This window comes from Hyla sarda, chromosome 3, assembly GCF_029499605.1.
Source record: "Hyla sarda isolate aHylSar1 chromosome 3, aHylSar1.hap1, whole genome shotgun sequence".
NCBI lineage: Eukaryota > Metazoa > Chordata > Amphibia > Anura > Hylidae > Hyla > Hyla sarda.
Genome location: NC_079191.1, coordinates 404857364 through 404881878, shown reverse-complemented (window position 1 = coordinate 404881878; position 24515 = coordinate 404857364). Strand labels below are relative to the sequence as shown.

The 24515-nt window shown below is 43.1% G+C and overlaps 2 protein-coding genes across 3 annotated transcripts in view; one reads left to right on the top strand and one right to left on the bottom strand.

Moving 5' to 3' along the window:
* The window catches only part of PREPL (prolyl endopeptidase like), a 45734-nt gene extending 29570 nt beyond the window's left edge, over nt 1-16164 (bottom strand). Inside the window, 6 exon segments of the mRNA XM_056568125.1 lie at nt 3017-3140; nt 3508-3711; nt 5869-5935; nt 7546-7674; nt 12536-12784; nt 16031-16164. Coding sequence (XP_056424100.1) covers nt 3017-3140; nt 3508-3711; nt 5869-5935; nt 7546-7674; nt 12536-12706 — 695 coding nt within the window. The 5' untranslated portion in view covers nt 12707-12784; nt 16031-16164.
* Nucleotides 16106-24515, top strand: part of CAMKMT (calmodulin-lysine N-methyltransferase) — a 502992-nt gene continuing 494582 nt past the window's right edge. For both annotated transcript variants that reach the window (XM_056568123.1, XM_056568124.1), the window contains exon 1: nt 16106-16376. In XM_056568123.1, coding sequence (XP_056424098.1) covers nt 16248-16376 — 129 coding nt within the window. In that variant the 5' untranslated portion in view covers nt 16106-16247. The remainder of the gene's footprint in view (nt 16377-24515) is intronic.

Here is a 24515-nt window from a genome sequence, read left to right as displayed (position 1 = left end):
TGCAGAGGAAAAGTTGCTGAGTTGCCCATAGCAACCAATCAGATCGCTTCTTTCATTTTAACAAGGCCTCTGCAAAATGAAAGAAGTTATCTGATGGTTGCTATGGGCAACTCGACAAGTTTTCCTCTGGACAGGTTTTGATAAATCTCCCCCATAGTGAACACAGTTCTTAGAATAGAATATATTTTGGTCTTTTACTTCATGGCTAGGAATACAGAAAAGACAAGGGTGACTTCTTATGGCAAATATCGCTGTGTAAATATCGCTTCTTAACCCCTTAAGGTCCAGGCCCATTTTGGCCTTAAGGACCAGACCAATTTTATTTTTGCATTTTCATTTTTTCCTCCTCGCCTTCGGAAAATCATAACTCTCTTATATTTCCATCCACAGACCCATATGAGGGCTTGTTTTTTGCGTCACCAATTGTACTTTGTAATTAAATCACTTATTTTACCATAAAATGTACGGTGCAACCAAACAAGTATTATTTATGTGGGGGGGGGGAACCCGCAATTTAGCAACTTTTGGAAGGTTTTGTTTTCACGCTGTACACTTTCCGGTAAAAATGACATGTTTTCTTTATTCTGTGGGTCAATACGATTAAAATGATACCCATGTTATATGCTTTTCTATAATTGTACCGCTAAAAAAAAAAAAAAAAAAAAAACACCTCAAACCATTTTAACAAGATTGGTATATTTGAAATTGCCCTATTTTGACCACCTACAACTTTCTCATTTTTCCGTATACAGGGCGGTATGAGGGCTCATTTTTTTGCGCCATGATCTGTAGTTTTTATCAGTACCACTTTTGCTTAGGTTTTACTTATTAATTTAATAATTTTTTTTTAATCAAATGTGACAAAAAACAGCAATTTGGGAATTTTTTTACGCTTATGCCGTTCATGATAATTAACAATATATTTTAATAGTTCAGACTTTTACGCACGTGGTGATACCAAATATGTGTATTCATTATTTATTTTACTCTTTTTGGGGGGGTAAAATGGGAAAAATGGACGTTTTATTTTTTTTATTGGGGATGGGGATTTTTCAAATTTTCACACTTTTTATTTAACATTTTTTTACATGTATTTATTTTTTTTTTTACACTTTTTATGTCCCCATAGGGAACTATTCATAGCAATCATTTGATTGCTAATACTGTTCAGTGCAATGTATAGGACACAGCACTGCTCAGTATTATCGGTGATCTTCTGCTCTGGTCTGCTCGATCTCAGACCAGAGCAGAAGACCCCGGGAGACGGCCGGAGCCAGGTGAGGAGACCTCCCGCTGCCATACTGGATGATTGGATCGCCACAGCATCGCTGCGGGCGATCCGATCATCCATTCAAAGTACCGCACTGCCACAGATGCCGTGATCTGTATTGATCACAGCATCTGAGGGGTTAATGGCGGAGATCCGCGCGATCGCGGATGTTCGCCATTACCGGCGGTTCCCTGGCTGCTGATAGCAGCCGGGACCTGCCGCGTATGACGCGAGCACCGCTCCGGTGCTTGTGATCATGGCGGTGCGTAGATGTTCATCATGGTGCGTTAAGTATCACGTCGCCATGACGTACTTTTAGGTTACAGGTTAAACAATTGTTTCCATTTGAAATAGAAAACTTACAAATACAATTTGGCAATTTTTTTATTTATTTATTTTTAAGATGTCCGTTTGCTGATAAAATTCAATCCAGGTCAGTTACCTATGTAGCAAAGCATGGTTACACTTGAAAAGCGTAGCACGCTTTGCAGGTAGCAGGGACACATGTCTTTGACAGGAGTCCATGTTCCCTTGCAAACTTTCTGTGGCACCCTACAGAGTTATCATTTGGTGCCATGGAAACTGGAGTAAGGAAATTGTTAGGAGATTTGATTGGTCGGGCACTCTGCACTCTACTCAGGTCACAAGTAAGCTAGCTATGTCAGCGATACAAGAAGGAGCAGAAGGTGCACAGTATATAGTGAATATTCTCTGCATTCATGCAGACCACCTGATTCTAGGCAGGAAACCCTGTACCACACCCAGATACTGCCACGGGCCTAGCTTAGAATGCATAAAGCATTACCAGGTTACTTCTGAGCAGAGACACAGAGCACACAGCCCAGCAGATCTACGAACATTAAGCTGGCAATGTCATACTTACCTACCCCCAATCCTCTGCAGCTTCTGGTCTCATGTCATTCGGTACCTCGTCATCAACACTGCTTCCAAGCCGTTACAGCAGGAACTACCGCTCAGCTCACCACGATCTGAATTGTGTAATTTTTCTACGACCATCCAATGATCCAAAATATTTGGCAACCAATAACTCTTCAAATTTCCTTCTTCATGAATAATGTAACATCTACAGCAGTGTTTTCCTACCAGGGTGCCTCCAGATGTTGCAAAACTACAACTCCCAGTATGCCCGGACCGCCGTTGGCGGTACGGGCATGCTGGGAGTTGTAGGTTTGCAACAGCTGGAGACACACAGTGGTGAGTCACGACCTCCACAGGAAGCGGTGGCTGGCACGCCCCCTCCGTATGTCTCTATGGGAGAGCCGAATATAGACGAACAACTCTCCCATAGAGATATAAGGAGGGGGCGTGCCGCCGCATCGTGTTGGGGTCATGATACGCCGCTCCCAGGGGGATCCCAGCGGTCAGACCCTCCGCAATCTAAAACTTATTCCCTATCCTTTGGTCAGGGGAAAAGTTTTTCCCCATATCTCCTTTACATATACAATAATAAATAAATATATATATATTATATATATATATATATATATATATATTTTTTTTTTTTTTTTTTTTTTTTTTCTCACACACATATATATATATATATATATATATATATATTTCTATCTATCTATCTCCTTTAATGTTATTTTGTTTGAAAAATTTATCTAAGCCTGTTTTGAAGCCCTCAACTGTTTTGCTGTGAGCAGTTCCTGAGGTAGACTGTTCCATAAATTCACAGTTCTTATGGTAAAGACGACTTGTTGCCCTTCCTCACCCCCCAATTACCTGGGATCTTTCTCATTATAAATGAGTCTTGTGGTACTTTCTCCGCTAAACTCCGTGGCATACACAGACCGGCACTGGAGATTATCCTGCCTTGTGTGAAACAGGACGTTGTCCTTAACCCACTCTGCAAAACAGACCAGGCAGTCAGACATCAATCGTGTGTTATCTGTCAATGTACAGTAGAAGTTAGCAATAGGTTTGCAGATTTAGGCTCTATTTACATCTGTGTGGGGGCTCTACCATGACAGAATCCGTCCAAAAGACTGATCCCCCCCCCCCCCTCTCCAAAAAACAAAACAAGCTGATACACCAGCTATTGAGATGAACAGAAAAACAATGGACGCATATGAGAACTTAGTCTTAGCTGTCCAATATAACCAACTGTTACAAACAATATAAGTGCACTCATAATATGGGCTCCGAGATAAAAAAAAAATAAAAAATAAAAAAAAGATGCATGCAGGTGTTATAGTCACGGCCGTTCCACTTACCACAACTAAATACATTGGGTATAGCGCATACTATTTGTGGCCGCTCTTTCACTTTTACTACAATACAGGTGGACTCTTCACGATCCGAGCCTTTCAGAGTAACAGCCAAATATGTCTGAGCAGGAGAAACCCTGATGCGCTGGATTATGTGATCCTGTAACCCACAATCTTCAGGTGTGAACAGAGTCTCTATGCTGTCTTCTCCTGTAAGGAATTTATTAAAAAAAAAATGTTATTACAGTAAATCGAACATACAAATGTTAAACGACAGGTCCTAAGTCAAGTATTCTTACAGGGTCTATATCAGCGGTCTTCAAACTGTGGCCCTCCAGATGTTGCAAAACTACAACTCCCAGCATGCCCGGACAGCCAACGGCTGTCCGGGCATGCTGGGAATTGTAGTTTTGCAACATCTGGAGGGCAGTAGTTTGAAGACCACTGGTCTATATACTCTAACTAGCCACTTTATTAGGTACACCTGTTTAATTGCAAATAGCTAATCAGCCAGTCACTTGGCACCAACTCAATGCGTTAAGGCATGTAGACATGGTCAAAACAATTTGCTGAAGTTCAAACAGAGCATCAGAATAGGAAAGAAAGAAGATTTAAAAAGGGGTACTCCAGTGGAATTTTTTTGTTTTAAATGGGCACTGTCAGATACAAAAACTTTTGATATGTTGTAAAGCATGTATAGCCAATAGGTTTTGCAATTGCTTTCATTAGAACATTTTCACTATTTTATACTGAAAAATCCAGTCAAACAACTGCCCTCCCTGCTTGCTTGGACACATACTAGTCCTGCTGTGTCCATGCATCATCACCTATGTCATGGACACACTTCCTTGATTGACAGCTGTGAGCACAGGGCTCAGAGCTGGAGGAAAAATCCTCCCACTGTCAGCTTGTGTCCCGCTACTGTCAGTGAGGACATGCTGGGAGTTGTAGTTTTGCTAATGCTAGGGGAGATGTGAGCAGACAGCATACTGAGGGAGGGGGCGGAGACCTGCACAGTGAGGCCACGCCCCCTCCCTTTAAGAGGAATTCAGACTAGTGAGCTAAATTAAAAGTGTAATAAAAAATATATATAAAGGTGCTAGACACAAATATTAGATGTACTTGGCCAGGATTAGGTACTGAGTGATTATATTTAAAAAAAAAAAAGTTTTTGTTGGATCTGACGGGTACGCTTTAAATGAACTGGTGCCAGAAAGTTAAACAGATTTGTAACTTACTTCTATTAAAAAATCTTAATCCTTGCAGTACTTATTAGCAGCTGTATGCTACAGAGGAAATTCTTTTCTTTTTTAATTTCTTTCCTGTCTGTCCACAGTGCTCTCTGCTGACACATCTGTTCGTGTCAGGAACTGTTTAGAGCAGCATATGTTTGCTATGGGGATTTTCTCCTGCTCTGGACAGTTCCTGACATAAACAGAGGTGTCAGTAGAGAGCACCGTTGTAGCGACAGAAAAGAAATCCACAAAAAAAAATAAGCATTTCCTCTGTAGTATACAGTTGCTAATAAGTGCTGAAAGGATTAAAACATTTTTTTTTTATATAAGTAATTTACAAGTCTGTAACTTTCCGGAGCCAGTTGACAAAAAAAAAAAAAAAAAAAAAAAAAAAAAAAAATTTCCACCAGAGCACCCCGTTAAGTGACTCTGAATGTGACATTGTTGTTGTTGTCAGGTGGGCTGGACTGAGTATTTCAGAAACTGCTGATCTACTTACATTTTTTATACACAACCATATAAAAGGGTTTACAAAGATTGGTCTGAAAAGAGAAAATTTCCAATGAGCAGCAGTTATGTGGATGAAAAGGCCTTGCTCATGTCAGGGGAGAATGGGCAGACTGGTTCAAGGTGACAGAACCTGTACCTCGAATAACCGGTTACAACCAAGGTATGCAGAATATCATCTCTGAACACACAACAACATGTCCAACCTTGAAGCAGATGGGCTACAGCAGCAGACCACCACACTGGGCGCTACTCCTGTTAGCTAAGACAATGGAAGACTGGAAGAAAATTGTCTGGTCTGATGAGTATGAATTTCAGCCGCAACATTCAGATGACAGGGTCAGAATTTGGTATTTTCAACATCAAAGTATGGATCCATCCTGCCTTGCATCAGCCATTCAGCCTGGTGGTGGTGTAATAGTGCGGGGGACATTTTCTTGGCACAATTTGGGCCCCTTAGTACCAACTGAGCCTGGTTTAATGACAGCCTACCTGAGTATTGTTACTTACCATGTCCATCCCTTTATGGCCCCATCGTCTGATGATACTTCCAGCAGGATAATGTCTCAAAGGGGCCGCTAACAAATATGCAGAATTCTTACAAAATTGTAGTTTCATTACCTACCAAGGCTTTCCTGAAAGCGATAGATACAGGAGTCCTCATCAAAATAGGTCTTCCCTCTGCACCTTATCTGCAAAATAATATATATACATACATACATACACATGGATACGTAAACTCAAAATGATTGAAATAGATTATTGCTTGCATGGTGTAAGCTGTGTGAATGGAATATACAGTGGTCCCTAAACATACGATGGCAATACGTTCCAGGAGGACCATTGTATGTTGAAACCATCGTATGTTGAGTACATTAGTCTATGGAAAACTTAATTGGTTCCGAGTCGACCATTGTATGTTGAGTGTAGGGGAGTATTTAACAAACCAGTGGTCCTCCAGCTGTTGCAAAACTACAACTCAAAGCATGCCCGGACAGCCATTGACTGTCTAAGCATGCTGGGAGTTGTAGTTTTGCAACTGCTGGAGGCACACTGGTTGGGAAACATGATGTATGTGGATTTTACTTACCGTATTGTCGCGCACACTAGAGGTCCATTCGTACCCCTAGTGTGCGAGGGATGAGCAGGGCAGCGCTGATTGGACGCAGGGGCAGTGGGACGTACCGCCTGGATGTAGTGCCGCAGGAAGAGTGGATTGGACTCCAGGTGTGGTGCACTGAAGGCCTCTGCGGGGACAGGTGGGTACTAGCAGCCTCAAAACGGTCCGACAAGGCAGATCAAACGGCCCGGCGGCAGCTGCAGCAGTCAGCGCTGCCGGAGAAGAGTTTTTTTCAGGATTGCCCTGAATGCTAGAGGCATCGTAAGTCGATGCCACATTCAACATACGATGGGCTCTCAGAGTATGTCGGGGCTATTGTATGTCAAGGGACCACTGAATATATAGTGGTGGATTGGTGTTGCCCTAGTGTGGCGTTTCCCATCCAGGGTGCCTCCAGCTGTTGCAGAACTGCAACTCCCAGCATGCCCGGACAGCCAAAGGCTGTCCGGGCATGCTGGGAGTTGTAGTTCTGCAACAGCTGAAGGCACCCTGGATGGGAAACACTGCCCTAGTGTATGAAGTGGCTTCTGTCTGCAAAAATTGTTTTTGTTTTTTTTTTAAATGCTGTCTGCCAGAGACAAGCACTAACCTCATGGAGGTGGAGGCCAGCGTGAAGAGGTGGTGCAGCTACTGCTAACAATGTAATGATACATTCCAATACTTTACATGGGCACTGTCAGAAGCAAAAACGTTTTATATATTGAACATCTTTGTAATATGTCAATATTTCTAATATACTTTATTAAAAATCTGTTATTTCCCTTTTATAGAAATCATGGTTTATTAAAAAATAATAAAAAAAAACACTAGGGGTCCCCATACTATACAGGACATAATCCTGTCCGGCAGCAGCAGCATAGTGCAGCAAAAGTGAGAGGAGGGGGTTACAGAGCAACCTGCAGTGATTGGATGAAGAGATTCAACACAGCACAGCAGACTCAGGGAAGAAGTGAAAGCATGTGAGTGAGGGCGGGCTCAGTGCTTGCCTCCGACTCACCCCTTCCTGAGACGTGGATGTCAGAATGAGTGAGCAGTAGAACAGAGGGATTTAGGAGTCATATACAAAAGCTAGACACATAAAAAGACATCCGAAGAATCTGCATGACCTATTGAGCAACATATCAGCATTATTTTTTTCTGTGATATGACAGGTACGCTTTAATAAATAGACTCTCCACTCACCGTGCTGCGTTCTGCTCGTGGTGGATACTTGTGATGCATCTCCTCCAGGCATTTCTTCTGAATTTCAGTAAGATCTTTGTAAGTCACACAAGCTGCCTCCCAGCGTTTCCGTTCACAATCTAACATGGTCTATAGATGTAAGTATATATCATTGTAATTTGTCATAGAACAATGATCTTTGTATATGTTCTAATACAGGGGTTCGTGTACCCCTAGGTGTGCGCCAAGGGTATGACGTTGCGCGGAGGCGCCGGAACAGCGCAGAAGGAAGTCACCCGTCAGTGAGCCCCTGTGACCCCCGCTGAACAGGATATACACAGGCCTGGTAAGCATGTTAAACAAAGTGTAACACCGCACGATGTGAGGGTGTTATTGTATGCATCTTATATATTGGCCCAGGGGGATCGGAGGGGGGAATAATGGCACAAGGGGATTCATTATTGCATTAGTATCGCATTAGAAAGGTAAGCACACACCATTATGAAATTAAGTACTTTTATGACTTATTTTGTCCGCGGGTACCCTCACGCGCAAGTCCGGCACAAAGGGTAAAGCGCCATACATCAGAGAAGCGTTTCCTGGCTAGTGTGCCTCCAGCTGTTGCAAAACTACAAATCTCAGCATGCCCGCATGGTAGGACTTGCACAGAGTGGGCCATTTATATGGATACACCTTAATAAAATGGGAATGGTTGGTGATATTAACTTCCTGTTTTTTGGCACATTAGTATATGTGAGGGGGGGAAACTGTTCAAGATGGGTGGTGACCATGGCGGCCATTTTGAATCCAACTTTTGTTTCCTCAATAGGAAGAGGGTCATTTGACACATCAAACTTATTGGGAATTTCACAAGAAAAACAAATATGTGCTTTGTTTTAACGTAACATTATTCTTTCATGAGTTATTTACAAGTTTCTGACCACTTATAAAATGTGTTCAATGTGCTGCCCATTGTGTTGGATTGTCAATGCAACCCTCTTCTCCCACTCTTCACACACTGATAGCAACACCGCAGGAGAAATGCTAGCACAGGCTTCCAGTATACGTATACACTGCTATATACTACTATATACACCCCTGGAGAAATGCTAGCACAGGCTTCCAGTATCCGTATACACTGCTATATACTACTATATACACCGCAGGAGAAATGCTAGCACAGGCTTCCAGTATCCGTATACACTGCTATATACTACTATATACACCGCAGGAGAAATGCTAGCACAGGCTTCTAGTATCCGTAGTTTCAGGTGCTGCACATCTCGTATCTTCACAGCATAGACAATTGCCTTCAGATGACCCCAAAGATAAAAACGAAAATGGATAGACCGCTCACCCAAGAGTCCGACACTTGCTGTGCACGGATCCACCAGCCCCGCCTCTGGCTCCAATCAGGAACAATAGAAAGTACGTCCAGCACCAGGATGCAGTAAAAACAGATACTTTATTTGTAGAAGACAGGTTACATAGCACGAACAACTCTGATGCGTTTCGCGCTGTTGCGCTTACTCTATTACTCTGACTAAGTGCAACAGCGCGAAATGCATCAGAGTTGTTCGTGCTATGTAACCTGTCTTCTACAAATAAAGTACCCGTTTTTACCGCATCCTGGTGCTGGACGTACTTTCTCTTACTCCAAAGATAAACGTTTAAGGGGGTCAGATCAGGAGACCTTGGGGGACATTCAACTGGCCCATGACGACCAATCCACTTTCCAGGAAACTTTTCATCTAGGAATGCTCAGACCTGACACCCATAATGTGGTGGTCACCATCTTGCTGGAAAAATTTAGGGAACGTGTCAGCTTCAGTGCATAAAGAGGGAAACACATCATCATGTAGCAATTTCACATATCCAGTGGCCTTGAGGATTCCATTGATGAAGAATGGCCCCACTATCTTTGTACCCCATATACCACACCATACCATCAATTTTTGTGTTCCAACAGTCTTGGAGGGATCTATCCAATGTGGGTTAGTGTCAGACCAATAGCGGTGGTTTTGTTTGTTAACTTCACCATTCACATAAAAGTTTGCCTCATCACTGAACAAAATCTTCTGCGTAAACTGAGGGTCCTGTTCCAATTTTTGTTTTGCCCATTCTGCCGCACCTGAAACTACGGATACTGGAAGCCTGTGCTAGCATTTCTCCTGCGGTGTATATAGTAGTATATAGCAGTGTATACGGATACTGGAAGCCTGTGCTAGCATTTCTCCTGTGGTGTATATAGTAGTATATAGCAGTGTATACGGATACTGGAAGCCTGTGCTAGCATTTCTCCTGCGGTGTTGCTATCAGTGTGTGAAGAGTGGGAGAAGAGGGTTGCATTGACAATCCAACACAATGGGCAGCACATTGAACACATTTTATAAGTGGTCAGAAACTTGTAAATAACTCATGAAAGAATAAAGTTACGTTAAAACCAAAACATCATTGTTTTTCTTGTGAAATTCCCAATAAGTTTGATGTGTCACATGACATTCTTCCTATTGAGGAAACAAAAGTTGGATTCAAAATGGCCACCATGGTCACCACCCATCTTGAAAAGTTTCCCCCCCCCTGACATATACTAATGTGCCAAAAACACCAACCATTCCCATTTTATTAAGGTGTATCCATATAAATGGCCCACTCTGTAGTTTTGCAACAGCTAGCGGAACACTGCATCAGTGTAAACCCAGCCTGAAAATCCACGCCTGACTTTTGCTCTATTCAAACAGGGTACATGGGCCCTCTGAACTCGCGATCACTAGGGGTCCTAACGGTCAAACTCCACCAATCAGACACTCTTATCTATTATATTATTCTGCTCTTATCCACAAATCCTGTCTCTTCTCCGGGTGAACTAACATGGCTTCCAAAATGTAGGCAAGTTCTAGTCAGCAGTCAAATGCAAAACATTTATTAAAAATCCATAAAAAATATCCCAAAATCTGGATAAAAAATAAAATAGAAGAAACGAAACTCCAATGGGTTTCCAAACTGTTTAACAGTTCTTAATATGGGTCCTGGCATGGTGTTCCCATGGACATCATATTCGGTGCATGGTGGAACAACAAAAGCGCCTTGAGACAAAAGGCAAGTGGTCTAGGGCTGGCAAAGAATTGGTTAAAGGGGTATTCCAGGAATTTTTTTTATTTGACTGTGCTACAGCGGATGTAAAGTTAGTGCAGTTGAGTATTTATTTATTTATTTTTTTAATACCTGGAAACACATTTAGGCCAAACACCCCATCACATGGCCAAACTTGCGAGCGGAATCCGGCAAAAAATTGCTCTCCGATGGAGTCCCATTGATTTCAGTAGGATTCTGCTGCACTACGCTCACGGTGGAATTTCTGCGGTGAAACCATCTGCCATAGAAACTTCAATTCAGGCATTCCGCAGAAAGAATGACATCAATTTCTGCGGAATCCACTCAAATGCATTGCTGTCTATTAGGACAGCGCATTTCTGAGCAGTCCATGTTCTGCAACTATCTACAGCGTGCGGAAAGTCCAGAAATTATCCCGAGCGGACATTCCATCGTGTGAACATGCCCTTAAAGAGACTGTGCAGGGCCTCTCTCTTTATATGTTCCGACAACAACTGGACACTGTGGCATGAGGACGGGACAGACATCAGGACGAATATCTGCTGGATTTTAGATGTTAGTCCCAATAACTGTCCCACCTGCACACAGCAGTGCCAGACCATATGAAAGAGAGAGGCGCTGCACAGTCCCCTTAAGGTCATGTTCACACACCATAAACATGGTTATAATTGCAGGCGTAAATGGGAAAAAAAAAAAAAAACAACTCAGTTTTTGCTTTGCGTCCATTTTACATGGGTGAAAAAAAATGTCCGTGAAGACCATAAACAGCATTTTGTTTTTACGGTGTGTGAACATGGGTTAAAAAGTGTACCGGTCATAAACAAAAACTTTTAATACAATGTAGATAATAGCATTATAAGTATTATTGTAATATATATTGATTAAAAAATTTGTATATTTTTGTCCCTGAAGATATTGCACGTGTGTCTCTATGAGGAGTCCAAATACAGGAAGGGAGGATGGACAATCAGAAAACAGAAGAAAGACAAAAAAAACGGGGCGCTCTCTCGTATGCAGTCATTAGGTGGAAAAAGGGGGACCCACCACCTCACCTAATGTGCTGTACTGACCTGCTGAGAGGATGCAACAGTGTAAGCCCAACACTGTATGGAGGTGTGGGTAGAGATCAGTGGGTGCAGCTCTATCTCCCCTATCCGTGTTCCTCAGGGTACGGAATAATGGAGGAAGAATAGGTAGATATAGGTGGGGAATTTTGTAGAGCACTCTTGCTGTCAAAGGACGGACTCAAAACGCCACGGTTGCACAGGACAATTTATTGAAATATTTTTGGACAACGTGTTTGGGCACTCACATGCACCTTCATCAGGTGCACAAAAGGATAAGATCACTGCGTCCTGAGGTACCGGCTGTGCTTGAGTGGCCACTCAAGCACAGCCGGCACCTTAGGACGCAGTGATCTTATCCTTTTGTGGACCTGATGAAGACGCACGTGAGCGCAGAAATGCGTTGTCCAAAAATATTTCAATAAATTGTCCTGTGCAACCGTGGCGTTTTGAGTCCGTCATTTGACAGCAGGAGCGCTCTACAAAATTTCCCACCTATATCTACCTATTCTTCCACAATGGACAAGCAGGGCTCTTTTCACTAAGAAAAAGCAGGACAGTGTGCACTGAAGCTCTATAGCATGCTCCTGGCTCATACATCAGGATGATTGACAAGCCAGGTGTCTGTACAGATCCCTGCTTGTCCTGCCCTCATTTCCTGTTTTTTGGACTCCTCATAGACACATACAGGCAATAGCTGCAGGGACAGCATTTTTTTCCCCCCAAAAAATACACACATTTTTTAACCAATGTATATTACATTATATAAAAAGTTTTTGTTGATACAGGCATACTTTAAACATTGTTTACACAGACTACACCATGATCTTTACCTGCCAGGAGCACATTCCCCTCGATAATATGCTTTGAGCCCCGTCTCGGTGGTAACCAGTGTAGCCATTGCTCCACGATGTAAAGAACAGTTTTTGCTCTACTGTTCTACGTTGGGTTCCACGTCTGCTGAGAATCCATGATACTGAGCTCACAAGGAACCTGATCTTCATGGCTTCAAGTATTCATGGCCAGATCCTCCAAGACTTGACACAACAGTACCATGGACGGGACCTTTACTAGAGAGAAAACTATAAACAGAGTACATGTCACAAATCTGCTTATTAACAACATTTTTGAATTTGGTGCAAAGAAACAGGAGCAGTTTCCTATAGAAATCAATCACATTATACATGAGTGGTGTCAATCTACTGGTACAATTCTGGGGCTGGGTGTCCTCTTTAGAGATGAGTGAAGTTACAGTGATTCGATTCATCACGAACTTCTCAACTCGGCAGTAGCTGACTTTATCCTGCATAAATTGGTTCAGCTTTCAGGTGCTCCTGTGGCTGGAGACTCTCTCCTAGGACTTTATCCACCTTTTCCAGCCACCGGAGCACCTGAAAGCTGAACTCATTTATGCAGGCTAAAGTCAGCAACTGCAGAGCCGAGAAGTTTGTGACAAATCGAATCACTGTAAGGGTGGGTTCACACCACGTTTTTACAATACAGTTTTTTTTTTTTTATCAGGTTTTTTATTAAAAAAAACGGATTCCTCAAAATGGGTGTACAAAGTTTTATCTCTATACGGTTGAAAACCGTATACAGTTTGAAAAATGATGTCCGGTCGCACTCGTTTTTTAAGAAAAAAAAAAACGTATATGTTTTGAACTTTTCACTCCACTATGAATAAAGTTTCACTTGTTTGATTAAAATTCCAAGAAAAAAAAAACTGTGCAAAGTCAAAAACCGTATGGTGAAAACTGGATGGAACCGTACGCACATACAGTTCTGTACGGTTCCCATTGACTCCCATGTTAAAAAAAATAATAAAAAAAAAAAAAAAAAAAAAAAGTATACGCTTTAATACGTTTTTTTCACCCGGACCAAAAACCGTGGTAGGCCACGGTTTTCTGTCCAGAAAAGAAAAAAAAGGTAAAAAAAAAATGTGTGGTTTGAAAAACGGAGACAACCGTATACAATATGGTGCATACGGTTTTGAATGGAAAGTCTATGGCCACGGTTTGTTTTACGGTTGCATACGTTTAAAAAAAAAAAAAAAAAAAAGTATACAAAAAATGTATAGAAAAATCGTGGTGTGAACCCACCCGAACAGAGCTCAGCTCTAGTCCTCTTGTTCCCTGTAAACACTGCAGTGGAATATAGGCTAGAGCGACACCAGACTCGTGGTCAACAATCTCAGTGTGGCGGATCAGTATTTTTAGCTGATAAAAGTGAATGCAATCAGGTTACAACACACAATTTTCTGCAGCCTTGTCTGGAAAACCATGCTGGATGGAGTCGTGGTGACAACATGTAGATACAACTGTGGTCTTTGGCTGCACCAGTGATTCCCAACCACGGTGCCTCCAGCTGTTATAAAACTACAACTTCCAGCATGCTGAGAGTTGTAGTTTTGCAACAGCTGGAGGCACCCTGGTTGAGAAACACTGGGCTACCCGATCTGTACCGTGGCCAAAGTCATAATGTTTCGTAGATGAGATTAAGGCAGGTTTACATCACAGATGCAGAACTGACAGCAGCAGAGGTAAATTAGTGAGACAGTATAATACAGTGTTCCTCAATCTGTGGCTCTCCAGCTGTTAGAAAACTACAACTCCCATAATGCCATGACAGCTTCAGTTGGAATCAGTCTCCTGTCCCCCAGCCCCAGTCTTTTTTCCGGCTTTGGGGTTCAGCTAGTCGCCAGCCGCAGCCTTGTCCTGTGATAGGCTGAGCAGCAATGTGACATCGGGCTCGGGACATCGCTGTGGTCGTTGATTAGCTGAGCACAGTGTGACATGTCAGGCACCAAAAGCCGGGAGAAGACCGGTGCCACAGGACTGGAGAGCGATTCCAGAGGCAATGGGGGAGCGGCGGAATGTAAATTAAAGTTTAATTTATTTATTTGTTTATTCTGGTCTGGAAAGAGAAGAGTTCTCCTTTAATCTATCAAACTCAAAGTGTGTGTGTGTGTGTATGTATGTTCGTTCCACAAAAACTTCCAAACAGCTAAAGATATTAACATGAAACTTGGCACACATGTTACTTATGTCAACAACAAACATCGGATAGGTGATTTAACCCTTACTCACCCCTCATTTGCCAGGGGCGGGGTTTATATTTAAAGTCCCATACAAGTCTATGGAAAATATATGTTAATGCATAACTTCCAAACGGCTGGAGATATTTCCATAATACTTGGTCACATGTTACTTATAATATAGGATAGTTAATTTAACCCTCAACTACCCCCATTTGTGAGGGTCAGGGTTTTTTGTTTAAAGTCCCATGCAAATCAATGGGATATTTCAATACCTGGTACACATAGGATAGGAGGTCGGGATAGGAGGTCAGGATAGGAGGTCGGGATAGGACAACAATATATGGGGATGGGATTTGAAGTCAAAAGCTTCCTCCTTTGTCGATTTTCCTCCCCAACAAGGATGAGGAAGGAAAAACCGGGCAACGCCGGGTATTCAGCTAGTAACATTATAAAAAATTTTTTTTTTAAACTGAAGCGGTTTGATTGGTTGCTATGGGCAACCTCTCCAAAGGTTTTGATAAATCTCCCCCTAGAGAGCACCTTTTTTTCCTGAAATGTTTCTTTGGGGTTAATTCACACATACAGTATCCTGCAAATATTTTATACCCAGGATTTGAAGCTCACATTGAAATCTGCAGCTTCAAATCCAGAGCATCAAATACATGCCAGCTACAGTATGTGTGAATACACCCTCAAATAGGAAAGTAAAAATCTGCAACTAATATGCAGTATTTGGGTACATTCACATGTATTATGTCAGCTTTGGATTTACTGCAATGTTCAACTATTAGTTTATAACAGTTTTGCCCAAGCAGTGTGCCTCCAGCTGTTGCAAAACTACAACACCCAGCATGCCCGGACAGCCTTCGGCTGTCCGGGCATGCAGGGAGTTGTAGTTTTGCAACAGCTGGAGGCACACTGCTTGGGAAACACTGATTGAACAGCATCACATTCACAACTGATACAGCACATGCAAAATGATTGCAGATTTTGACTTTCCTATTGAAGCTAATTTGGAAAATCCGCAACAAACTTGCAGCCTATCAGTCCTGTGTGAACATACACTTTCTAAACACACAGACCTCCTTAGCACATATGGCACCAGGAGTACTGGATGCAAATGCAATGCACATAGGACTTGCTGTAGCTTTCAGACACTGCTCCTCTATGCTTAGCTTTTCTCAAAAACCTAAACGATAAAACGCTGCGGTTTTTCTCCGAGCAAAGCACAGTGTGACCAGGAGCCGCTCACCAGCCAGACACCTGAAGAGCAGTAAAGAGATCCCCGTACCATAGACATGCACTACACACGTGGGTGAGTCGCTCCCTGATGACGTCACGCAAGCTTGACATCAATTTCCGGCATTTAATGAACCCTTGAGCGCCCATTGGTTGGTTAGAGTAAGGGGCGTGGTTATGAAGCGGGTTGTTTGTTTTCGGAAGTAGCCGGTTCGGTTTTGACAGGCGGGCGGGCGAGAAAATAAAAAAGAGCCAGACTGTGGTGGAAGATGGAGAATAAGAGAGAGCGGAGAGAGCCTGCGGGAGAAGGAGCCCTGGCCATGACAGAGCGGGAGGAGAAGGCTGCTGACAGGGGCAGACAGGGCGCTGCAAGAGCTCGCTGGAAAATGCTCGGGCAGGTAATGCAAAGTGCACATGTACTGATGTATTTTGGCCCTTCTGGCTACCTGTAGGGAATACTTAAAGGGATACTCCACCTATGGTCAGCTGTCAATATAATCTTTAGAGAAGAGATAGAGTCCTTTCTTCTGATGCTGACTGTGAATGCAGCAATGGAAGTTGATAAGTCAGTTTTACATAATCTGGGCATTTACCCTACAAGTCCCCACACAGATCAGTCCTTTACGCCCTCACTTCCCTGTGTATGTCAAAATTGAGACCGAGAATGAGGGCGTACTGTACCGCCACTTGCGGCAATATGAGCTGTTTATTGAGGGGAAGAAGGGGGGAGTTTCTTCAATTAAAATGAGTTTAGACCTTTAATAATTGTTTATCTAATGTATAAAAAAATACTATTGAGTTAGAGTTGGACTGCTGTTCAGATTTGAGCAGGGGTGGAGCCAGAAAGCAGTAAAATGTGAGCAGGGGTGGAGCCGGAGTTCGGCAGAGCCAGAAAGCAGTAAACTGTGAGCAAGGGTGAAGACAGAAAGTGGTGAGTTGTGAACAGGGGTGGAGCCAGAGTGTGGTGACCCCCTGCAATCTCCCGTACGGGGCCTCAGCATTCTGTGGGAAGGGGGCGTGTCGACTACTGCATAAAGCGGCGGCTGACATTCCCCTTCAATACAACTCTGTGGGAGAGCCGAGACGGCATGGATACCTAACTGGACTCCTCTCCAGCACATAGCAAGCACTAGAACTGGGAACTGTAAGTGGACCCAGGAAGGCATCAGTGGATGCCGAAACACGTTGTCCCTACTACACCAATAAAGTATTCATTGTCCTGTGCCACCCGAGTCCTTTTTTATCGACCAAACACTGAGCAGCGTCTCGCCAAACCGTTTTTTTTTTTCTTAATTTATTTCTACTGCAGTATTCAGGGGGCATGTTGGCCGCTGCTTCGTGCGGTGATCGACACGCTATCTGACTGCAGAGCCAGGGCCCTGTATGGGAGATTGCACGGAGTTCCAGCGGTCAGACCCCCTGTGATCTGAAACTTGTCCCTTATCCTTAGGATATAGGGTAAGGATAAGGGATACGTTTTCCAATACTGGACTACTCCTTTTAATGCTTTAGCGTACCAAGACGTTGTGGGCCAATGTAGCTTCCAACTTAGTGGAAAAAGTTTGGGTTTGGCCCTTTTCTGATCCAGTATGACTGTGCCCCAATACACAACACAGGTCCATATAGGCACAGTTGGACGAAGAACCATTGTTGGTGTAGAACTTGACACTGGTTTCACAGAGCCCAGAGCTCGTCCGCCGCACCACCCGGCTTATGAATATTCATCCCCTCCCTCCTCAATGGAGTCCAGTACAGAACGGGGAGGGGATGAATATTCATAAGCCGGGCGGTGCTTCGGGCGAGCGGCGCTGATGTAAGAGTGCCAGAAGGAGCCTTGTAACCCCGCCCGTGCCAGTTAGCAGCTCATTTGCATATCCAGAAGAATGAAGATAACGGGCGAACGGCGGGGCGGATCCGGGCATAGAAGGCGGCATATTGATCAGTTTCAGCTTTCCTTTTAAAGGGGTTCTCCACTGGAAAACATTTATTATCAATATTATTATTATTATTATTATTATTATTATTATTATTATTATTTTTATCAACTGGTGCCCGCAAGTTAAACAGACTTGTAAATTACTTCTATTTAAAAATCTTAATCCTTCCAGTACTTATCAGCTGCTGTATAATACAGAGGAAGTTCTTTTCTTTTTGAATTTCTTTACAGTCTGACCACAGTGCTCCACCTCTGCCACCTCTGTTCATGTCAGGAACTGTCCAGAGCAGGAGAAAATCCCCATAACAAACATCTCCTGCTCTGGACAGTTCCTGACGTGGACAGAGGTGTCACAGGGGTGTGGAAAATTTATATTAAAAAAAAAAAACTACATGTCCACGGGACTAACACTGAGCCAAATCTATTTGTCCCTCATGACGATCCACTTGTCTAGGCCAATTTTCGCTTTTACACTCTAGTTTTTTCCTCTTTGCCCTATAATAGCCATAACTACCTACTATAATGATACTTTTTAAATTTTTACATAACATATTCTCCGAAACCAAAAAAAAACAAAAAACGAAATATATATATATATATATATATATATATATATATATATATATACACAGTAACCCCCCGACCTACGATGGCCCCGACATATGATAAAATCGACATACGATGCTTTTATATGTCGGGGCCATCGCATTAACTGCTATCCGACAGCGCAAAATGCTTAAGCTGCTGTCGAATACCAGTTTAAGCATCCCTGGCAGGTTCGCTCACCTATTCCCGCTGCTCCGGGTCCACTTCGCGATCCTCCGGTGTCTTGCGCATCTTCTCCATGGTCCGGGCCTTGCTTTCCGGCGTCGTTATTACGTCACTACGCACGCCGCGCCGGCGCAGCAGCGTAATAACGTCACCTGAAAGCGAGGCCCAGACCCTGCAGAAGATGCGCAAGACACCGGAGGATTGCGAAGAAGACACCAGAGCAGCGGGACAGCAGTGGGAGCGGTGAGGACCTGGTCCGGAGCGGCAGGGACAGGTGAGTAAAGCTTCCTATACTTTACATTGCACGGATCCCTCAACATACGATGGATTCGACAAACGATGGGTCGTTTGGAACGAATTACCATCGTATGTTGAGGGACCACTGTATATATATATATATATATATATATATCTATATATATATATACACACATATATTCGGTGAAGTGAAATTGAAAGAGTAAAAGATAATTTAGCAAATTTGGTGGTTTTCTTTTCTACACCATTTACCTTGTGGTTGAGGTAACATGTTGTTTTCATACTTTAGACTAGCCTGATTACAGCAATACCAGATTTGTATAGTTTCCGTTATGTTTTACTAATCTAAATAAAAATTCTAAACTTTAAAAAAAAATAAAAAATAATTAATCACCATTTTCTGACCCCTGTAGCTTTTTGTCCGCTCATTTTTTGCACCATAATCTGTTCTTAGTATCGGTACCATTTTGATATTGATCTGACTTTATAATCTCTTAACTTTTTTTCTGGGATATTATATTATACGTTATTTACCGTACAGGATACATAATGTTTTATTTTAATAGTTTGTACAATTACGCGCACAGTGATACCAAATATGTTTATTTTTATTTTGTTTTCATGTTTTTATATAGGAAAAGGGGGTGATTTGAACTTTTAATATGGAAGGGGTTAATGTGTGTCTTTAAAAAAAACTTTTATTAACTTTTTTTTTTACACTTTATTAGACTTTTAGGAGGAATAATTAGATTCCTCATACAGATCAATAGAGTTCTATAGAACTCTATTGATCTGTGTGCTCTGCGATCCATTGATAGAGCCTAGTCCAGCCAGGCTCTATCAATGACAGAGCCACGGGACGGCAGGGAACAGAGGTAAGCCCTCCGGCTACCTCTATAGTGGATAGGCCGCTGCGATCCTCCCCACTAGTCCACCAGGGAGCATTCACATGTCCTTTCAGCTTTGACAGCAGCGATCTAAAGGGTTAAAGGGGTTTTCCAGGAAAAAACTTTAAAAAAAAAATATATATCAACTGGCTCCAGAAAGTTAAACAGATTTGTAAATGGCTTCTATTAAAAAAACCTTAATCCTTTGATAACTTATGAGCTGCTGAAGTTGAATTGTTGTTTTCTGTCTAAGTGCTCTCTGATGACACGTGTCTTGGGAACTGTCCAGAGTAGAAGCAAATCCCCATAGCAAACCTCTTCTACTCTGTGCAGTTCCTGAGACAGACAGAGATGTCAGCAGAGAGCACTGTTGCCAGACAGAAAAGAACAACTCAACTTCTGCAGTTGATAATTATTAGAAGGATTAAGATTTTTTAATATAAATAATTTACAAACCTGTTTAACTTTCTGGAGCCAGTTGATATAAAATGTTTTTTCCTGGAATACCCCTTTAATAGCAAGCAAGCCACATGCAGGCTATTAGTGGCGGCCCCCAGCTACTAAAAACAGCTGGGGGCTGCAGAGTTACGGAGCAGACTCGAGTTCGGAGCCCGCTCCATTCACCCTGAATGCTGCGGTGCTTGTCGGGGGCTTTCTGGTCCGGCCCTGCTTGCCCAAAGCAGGGCTAAGGACCTGAAAAATTCACCTGCCCGGAACTGCATGTCCCGGGCATCAGGCGATAGGAATTCTACATCCCGGTGTCCGCAGAGAGCACTGTGGTCAGACAGAAAAGAAATTCAAAAAGAAAAAAAAAACTTCCTCTGTATTATACAGCAGCTGATAAGTACTGGAAGGATTAAGATTTTTTTCAAATAGAAATAATTTACAAATCTGTCACTTTCTGGCAGGCATCTGTTTAAATGTTTTCACCGGAGTACCCCTTTAAAGGGGTTATCCAGTAAAAAACTTTTTTTAATATATTAACTGAGTCCAGAAAGTTAAACAGATTTGTAAATTACTTCTATTAAAAAATCTTAATCCTTTCAGTACTTATGAGCTTCTGAAGTTAAGGTTGTTCTTTTCTGTCTAAGTGCTCTCTGATGACACCTGTCTCGGGAAACACCCAGTTTAGAAGCAAATCCCCATAGCAAACCTCTTCTAAACTGGGCGGTTCCTGAGACACGTGTCATCATAGAGCACATCTTCTTTTTTCATGCACAAAAATTTATACGTTTTAAAAATTTTCATCTTTTTTTGCGCCGTGATATGGTACCATTTTTGTATTGATCAGACTTTTTAATCGCTTTTTATAAAAATTTTTCATGATATAAATAGTCACCAAAAATACTCTATTTTGGACTTTTGAATTTTTCTGCACGTACGCCATTGACCATGTGGTTTAATTTACAATATATTTTTATAGTTTGGACGTTTACGCCAGCGATACCACATATGTTTATTTTTAATAGGGTTACATATTTTTATATTGAATTTGGGAAAAGGGGGGTGATTTAACCCCTTAACGACGCAGGACGTATATTTACGTCCTGCGCCGGCTCCCGCGATATCAAGCGGGATCGCGCCGTGATCCTGCATCATATCGCGGCGGTCCCGGTGCTCATCAACGGCCGGGACCCGCGGCTAATACCACATATCGCCGATCGCGGCGATGTGCGGTATTAACCCTTTAGAAGCGGCGGTCAAAGCTGACCGCCGCTTCTAAAGTGAAACTGAAAGTGACCCGGCTGCTCAGTCGGGCTGTTCGGGATCATCGCGGCGTCCCGAACAGCTGATCGGACACCGGGAGGGCCCTTACCTGCCTCCTCGGTGTCCGATCGACGAATGACTGCTCCGTGCCTGAGATCCAGGCAGGAGCAGTCAAGCGCCCATAATGCTGATCACAGGCGTGTTAATACACGCCAGTGATCAGCATAGGAGATCAGGGTGTGCAGTGTTATAGGTCCCTATGGGACCTATAACACTGCAAAAAAAATGTAAAAAAAAGTGTTAATAAAGGTCATTTAACCCCTTCCCTAATAAAAGTTTGAATCACCCCCCTTTTCCCATAAAAAAAAATAAAACAGTGTAAAAAAATAAATAAATAAACATGTGGTATCGCCGCGTGCGTAAATGTCCGAACTATAAAAATATATCATTAATTAAACCGCACGGTCAATGGCATACGCGCAAAAAAATTCCAAAGTCCAAAAAAGCGTATTTTGGTCACTTTTTATACCATTAAAAAAAATGAATAAAAAGTGATCAAAAGTTCCGATCAAAAAAAAATTAAACCGATAAAAAGATCACGGCGCAAAAAATGAGTCCTCATACCGCCCTGTACATGGAAAAATAAAAAAGTTATAGGGGTCAGAAGATGACATTTTTAAACGTATAAATTTTCCTGCATGTAGTTATGATTTTTTCCAGAAGTGCGACAAAATCAAACCTATATAAGTAGGGTATCATTTTAACCGTATGGACCTACAGAATAATGATAAGGTGTAATTTTTACCGAAATATGCACTGCGTAGAAACGGAAGCCCCCAAAACTTACAAAATGGCGTTTTTTTTCGATTTTGTCGCACAATGATTTTTTTTTCCGTTTCGCCGTGCATTTTTGGGTAAAATGACTACTGCAAAGAAGAATTGGCGACGCAAAAAATAAGCCATAATATGGATTTTTAGGTGGAAAATTGAAAGGGTTATGATTTTTAAAAGGTAAGGAGGAAAAAACGAAAGTGCAAAAATGGAAAAACCCTGAGTCCTTAACCCCTTAAGGACTCAGGGTTTTTCAGTTTTTGCACTTTCGTTTTAAATGACCTTTATTAACACTTTTTTTTACATTTTTTTTGCAGTGTTATAGGTCCCATAGGGACCTATAACACTGCACACACTGATCTCCTATGCTGATCACAGGCGTGTATTAACACGCCTGTGATCAGTGTTATCGGCGCTTGACTGCTCCTGCCTGGATCTCCGCCACGGAGCAGTCATTCGGAGCAGTCATAGGAGGCAGGTAAGGACCCTCCCGGTGTCCTGTCAGCTGTTCGGGACGCCGCGATTTCACCGTGGCGGTCCCGAACAGCCCGACTGAGCTGCCGGGTCACTTTCACTTTCACTTTAGAAGCGGCAGTCAGCTTTGACCGCCGCTTCTAAAGGGTTAATACCGCACATCGCCGCGATCGTCGATGTGTGGTATTAGCGGCGGGTCCCGGCCGTTGATGAGCACCGGGACCGACGCGATATGATGTGGGATCGCGGCGCGATCCCGCTTCATATCGCGGGAGCCGGCGCAGGACGTAAATATACGTCCTGCGTCGTTAAGGGGTTAAACTTTTATTAAGGAAGGGGTTAATGGGTGTTTTTTTTTTTTTTTTTTTTTATATATATCTTTTTTTTACACTTTTAGTCCCCTCAGGGGACTTTTAGGATTCCTCATACAGATCAATGTGGTTTCATATAACCAAATTGATCTGTGTGCTCTGCGCTCGATTGAGACCGCCCGGTCCTGCCAGGCTTTGTCATTCACAGCGTAGTAGCAGCCACCGGGCGTGAGGTAAGCCCTCCGTCTTCCTCAGCAGTGGATCGCCCCCCCCCCCCCCCTACTACTAGGAATGGTTTAAATGTCCCTTTAGATGCCGCTGTCATATTTGACAGCAGCGATCTAAAGGGTTAATAGTCGGCTGCGGAAATCAACGCATGTCGGCTATTAACACCGGCCCCCAGCTACAGGATTCAGCTGGGGGCCGGCCAGTATGACGCGGGCTCAAGTTGGGAGCCCGAGCCATACAACGGTTGCCGTTTCAGGACGAGCCGGCTCATCCTTAGACGGCAACCGGTTAAATGGGCTCTGTCATTAAAGGGGTCAGGGTGTGTGGAAATTTTATTAAAAAAAACTACTGGTCCACGGGACTAAAATGGAGCAAAATCTACTTGTCCCTCATGACGATCCACTTGTCCGGACCAATTTTTGCTTTTACGCTCAAATTTTTTCCTCCTCGCCCTATAATAGCCATAACTACCTACTATAATAATACCTCTTAATTTTTCAATAACGTATTCCTGGACCAAAATATATATATATATATATATATATATATATTGGGTGAAGTGAAATTTAACTCCTTGGGGACGAAGGGCGTACGCATGCGCCCTCGCGTCCTGTCACTTAAGCGGTGATCGGACCGGGATGTCTGCTGATATCTATTCCCCCCCCATATCGGCGATCGCAGCAAATCGCAGGTCAATTCAGACCTGCGATTTGCAGCGATCCGGGCAAATCGGGTCACTGGTGACCCGATCTCCCAGAAAATAAGACTGATCGGAGCTGTCAGAGCCAGCTCCGACCAGCCTAAAGGATAGGAGGGGAAGGCAATGTTGCCACCCCCTCCTATCCCCTGCCATTGGTCGTTCAGGCTGACCACCAATGGCAGGAGGGGGGTGGGGGCGTTAGAGTTCATTTCCCCCGCTCTGGCCACCGATCGGAAGTCGGTACAGAGCAGGGGAACAAGGGCAGAGAGGGGGGAGCATGGCCCGGCTTACCCGGAGCAGCGGCGCAAGCAGGAGGAAAGTGCCGGAAAATGCGGCTGAGAAGGCTTCAGTGAAGATCGCGATAAGTGATCTTCACTGCGGCCTTCTAAAAGCTGCAAAACTACAACTCCCAGCATGCCCAGACAGCCAAAGGC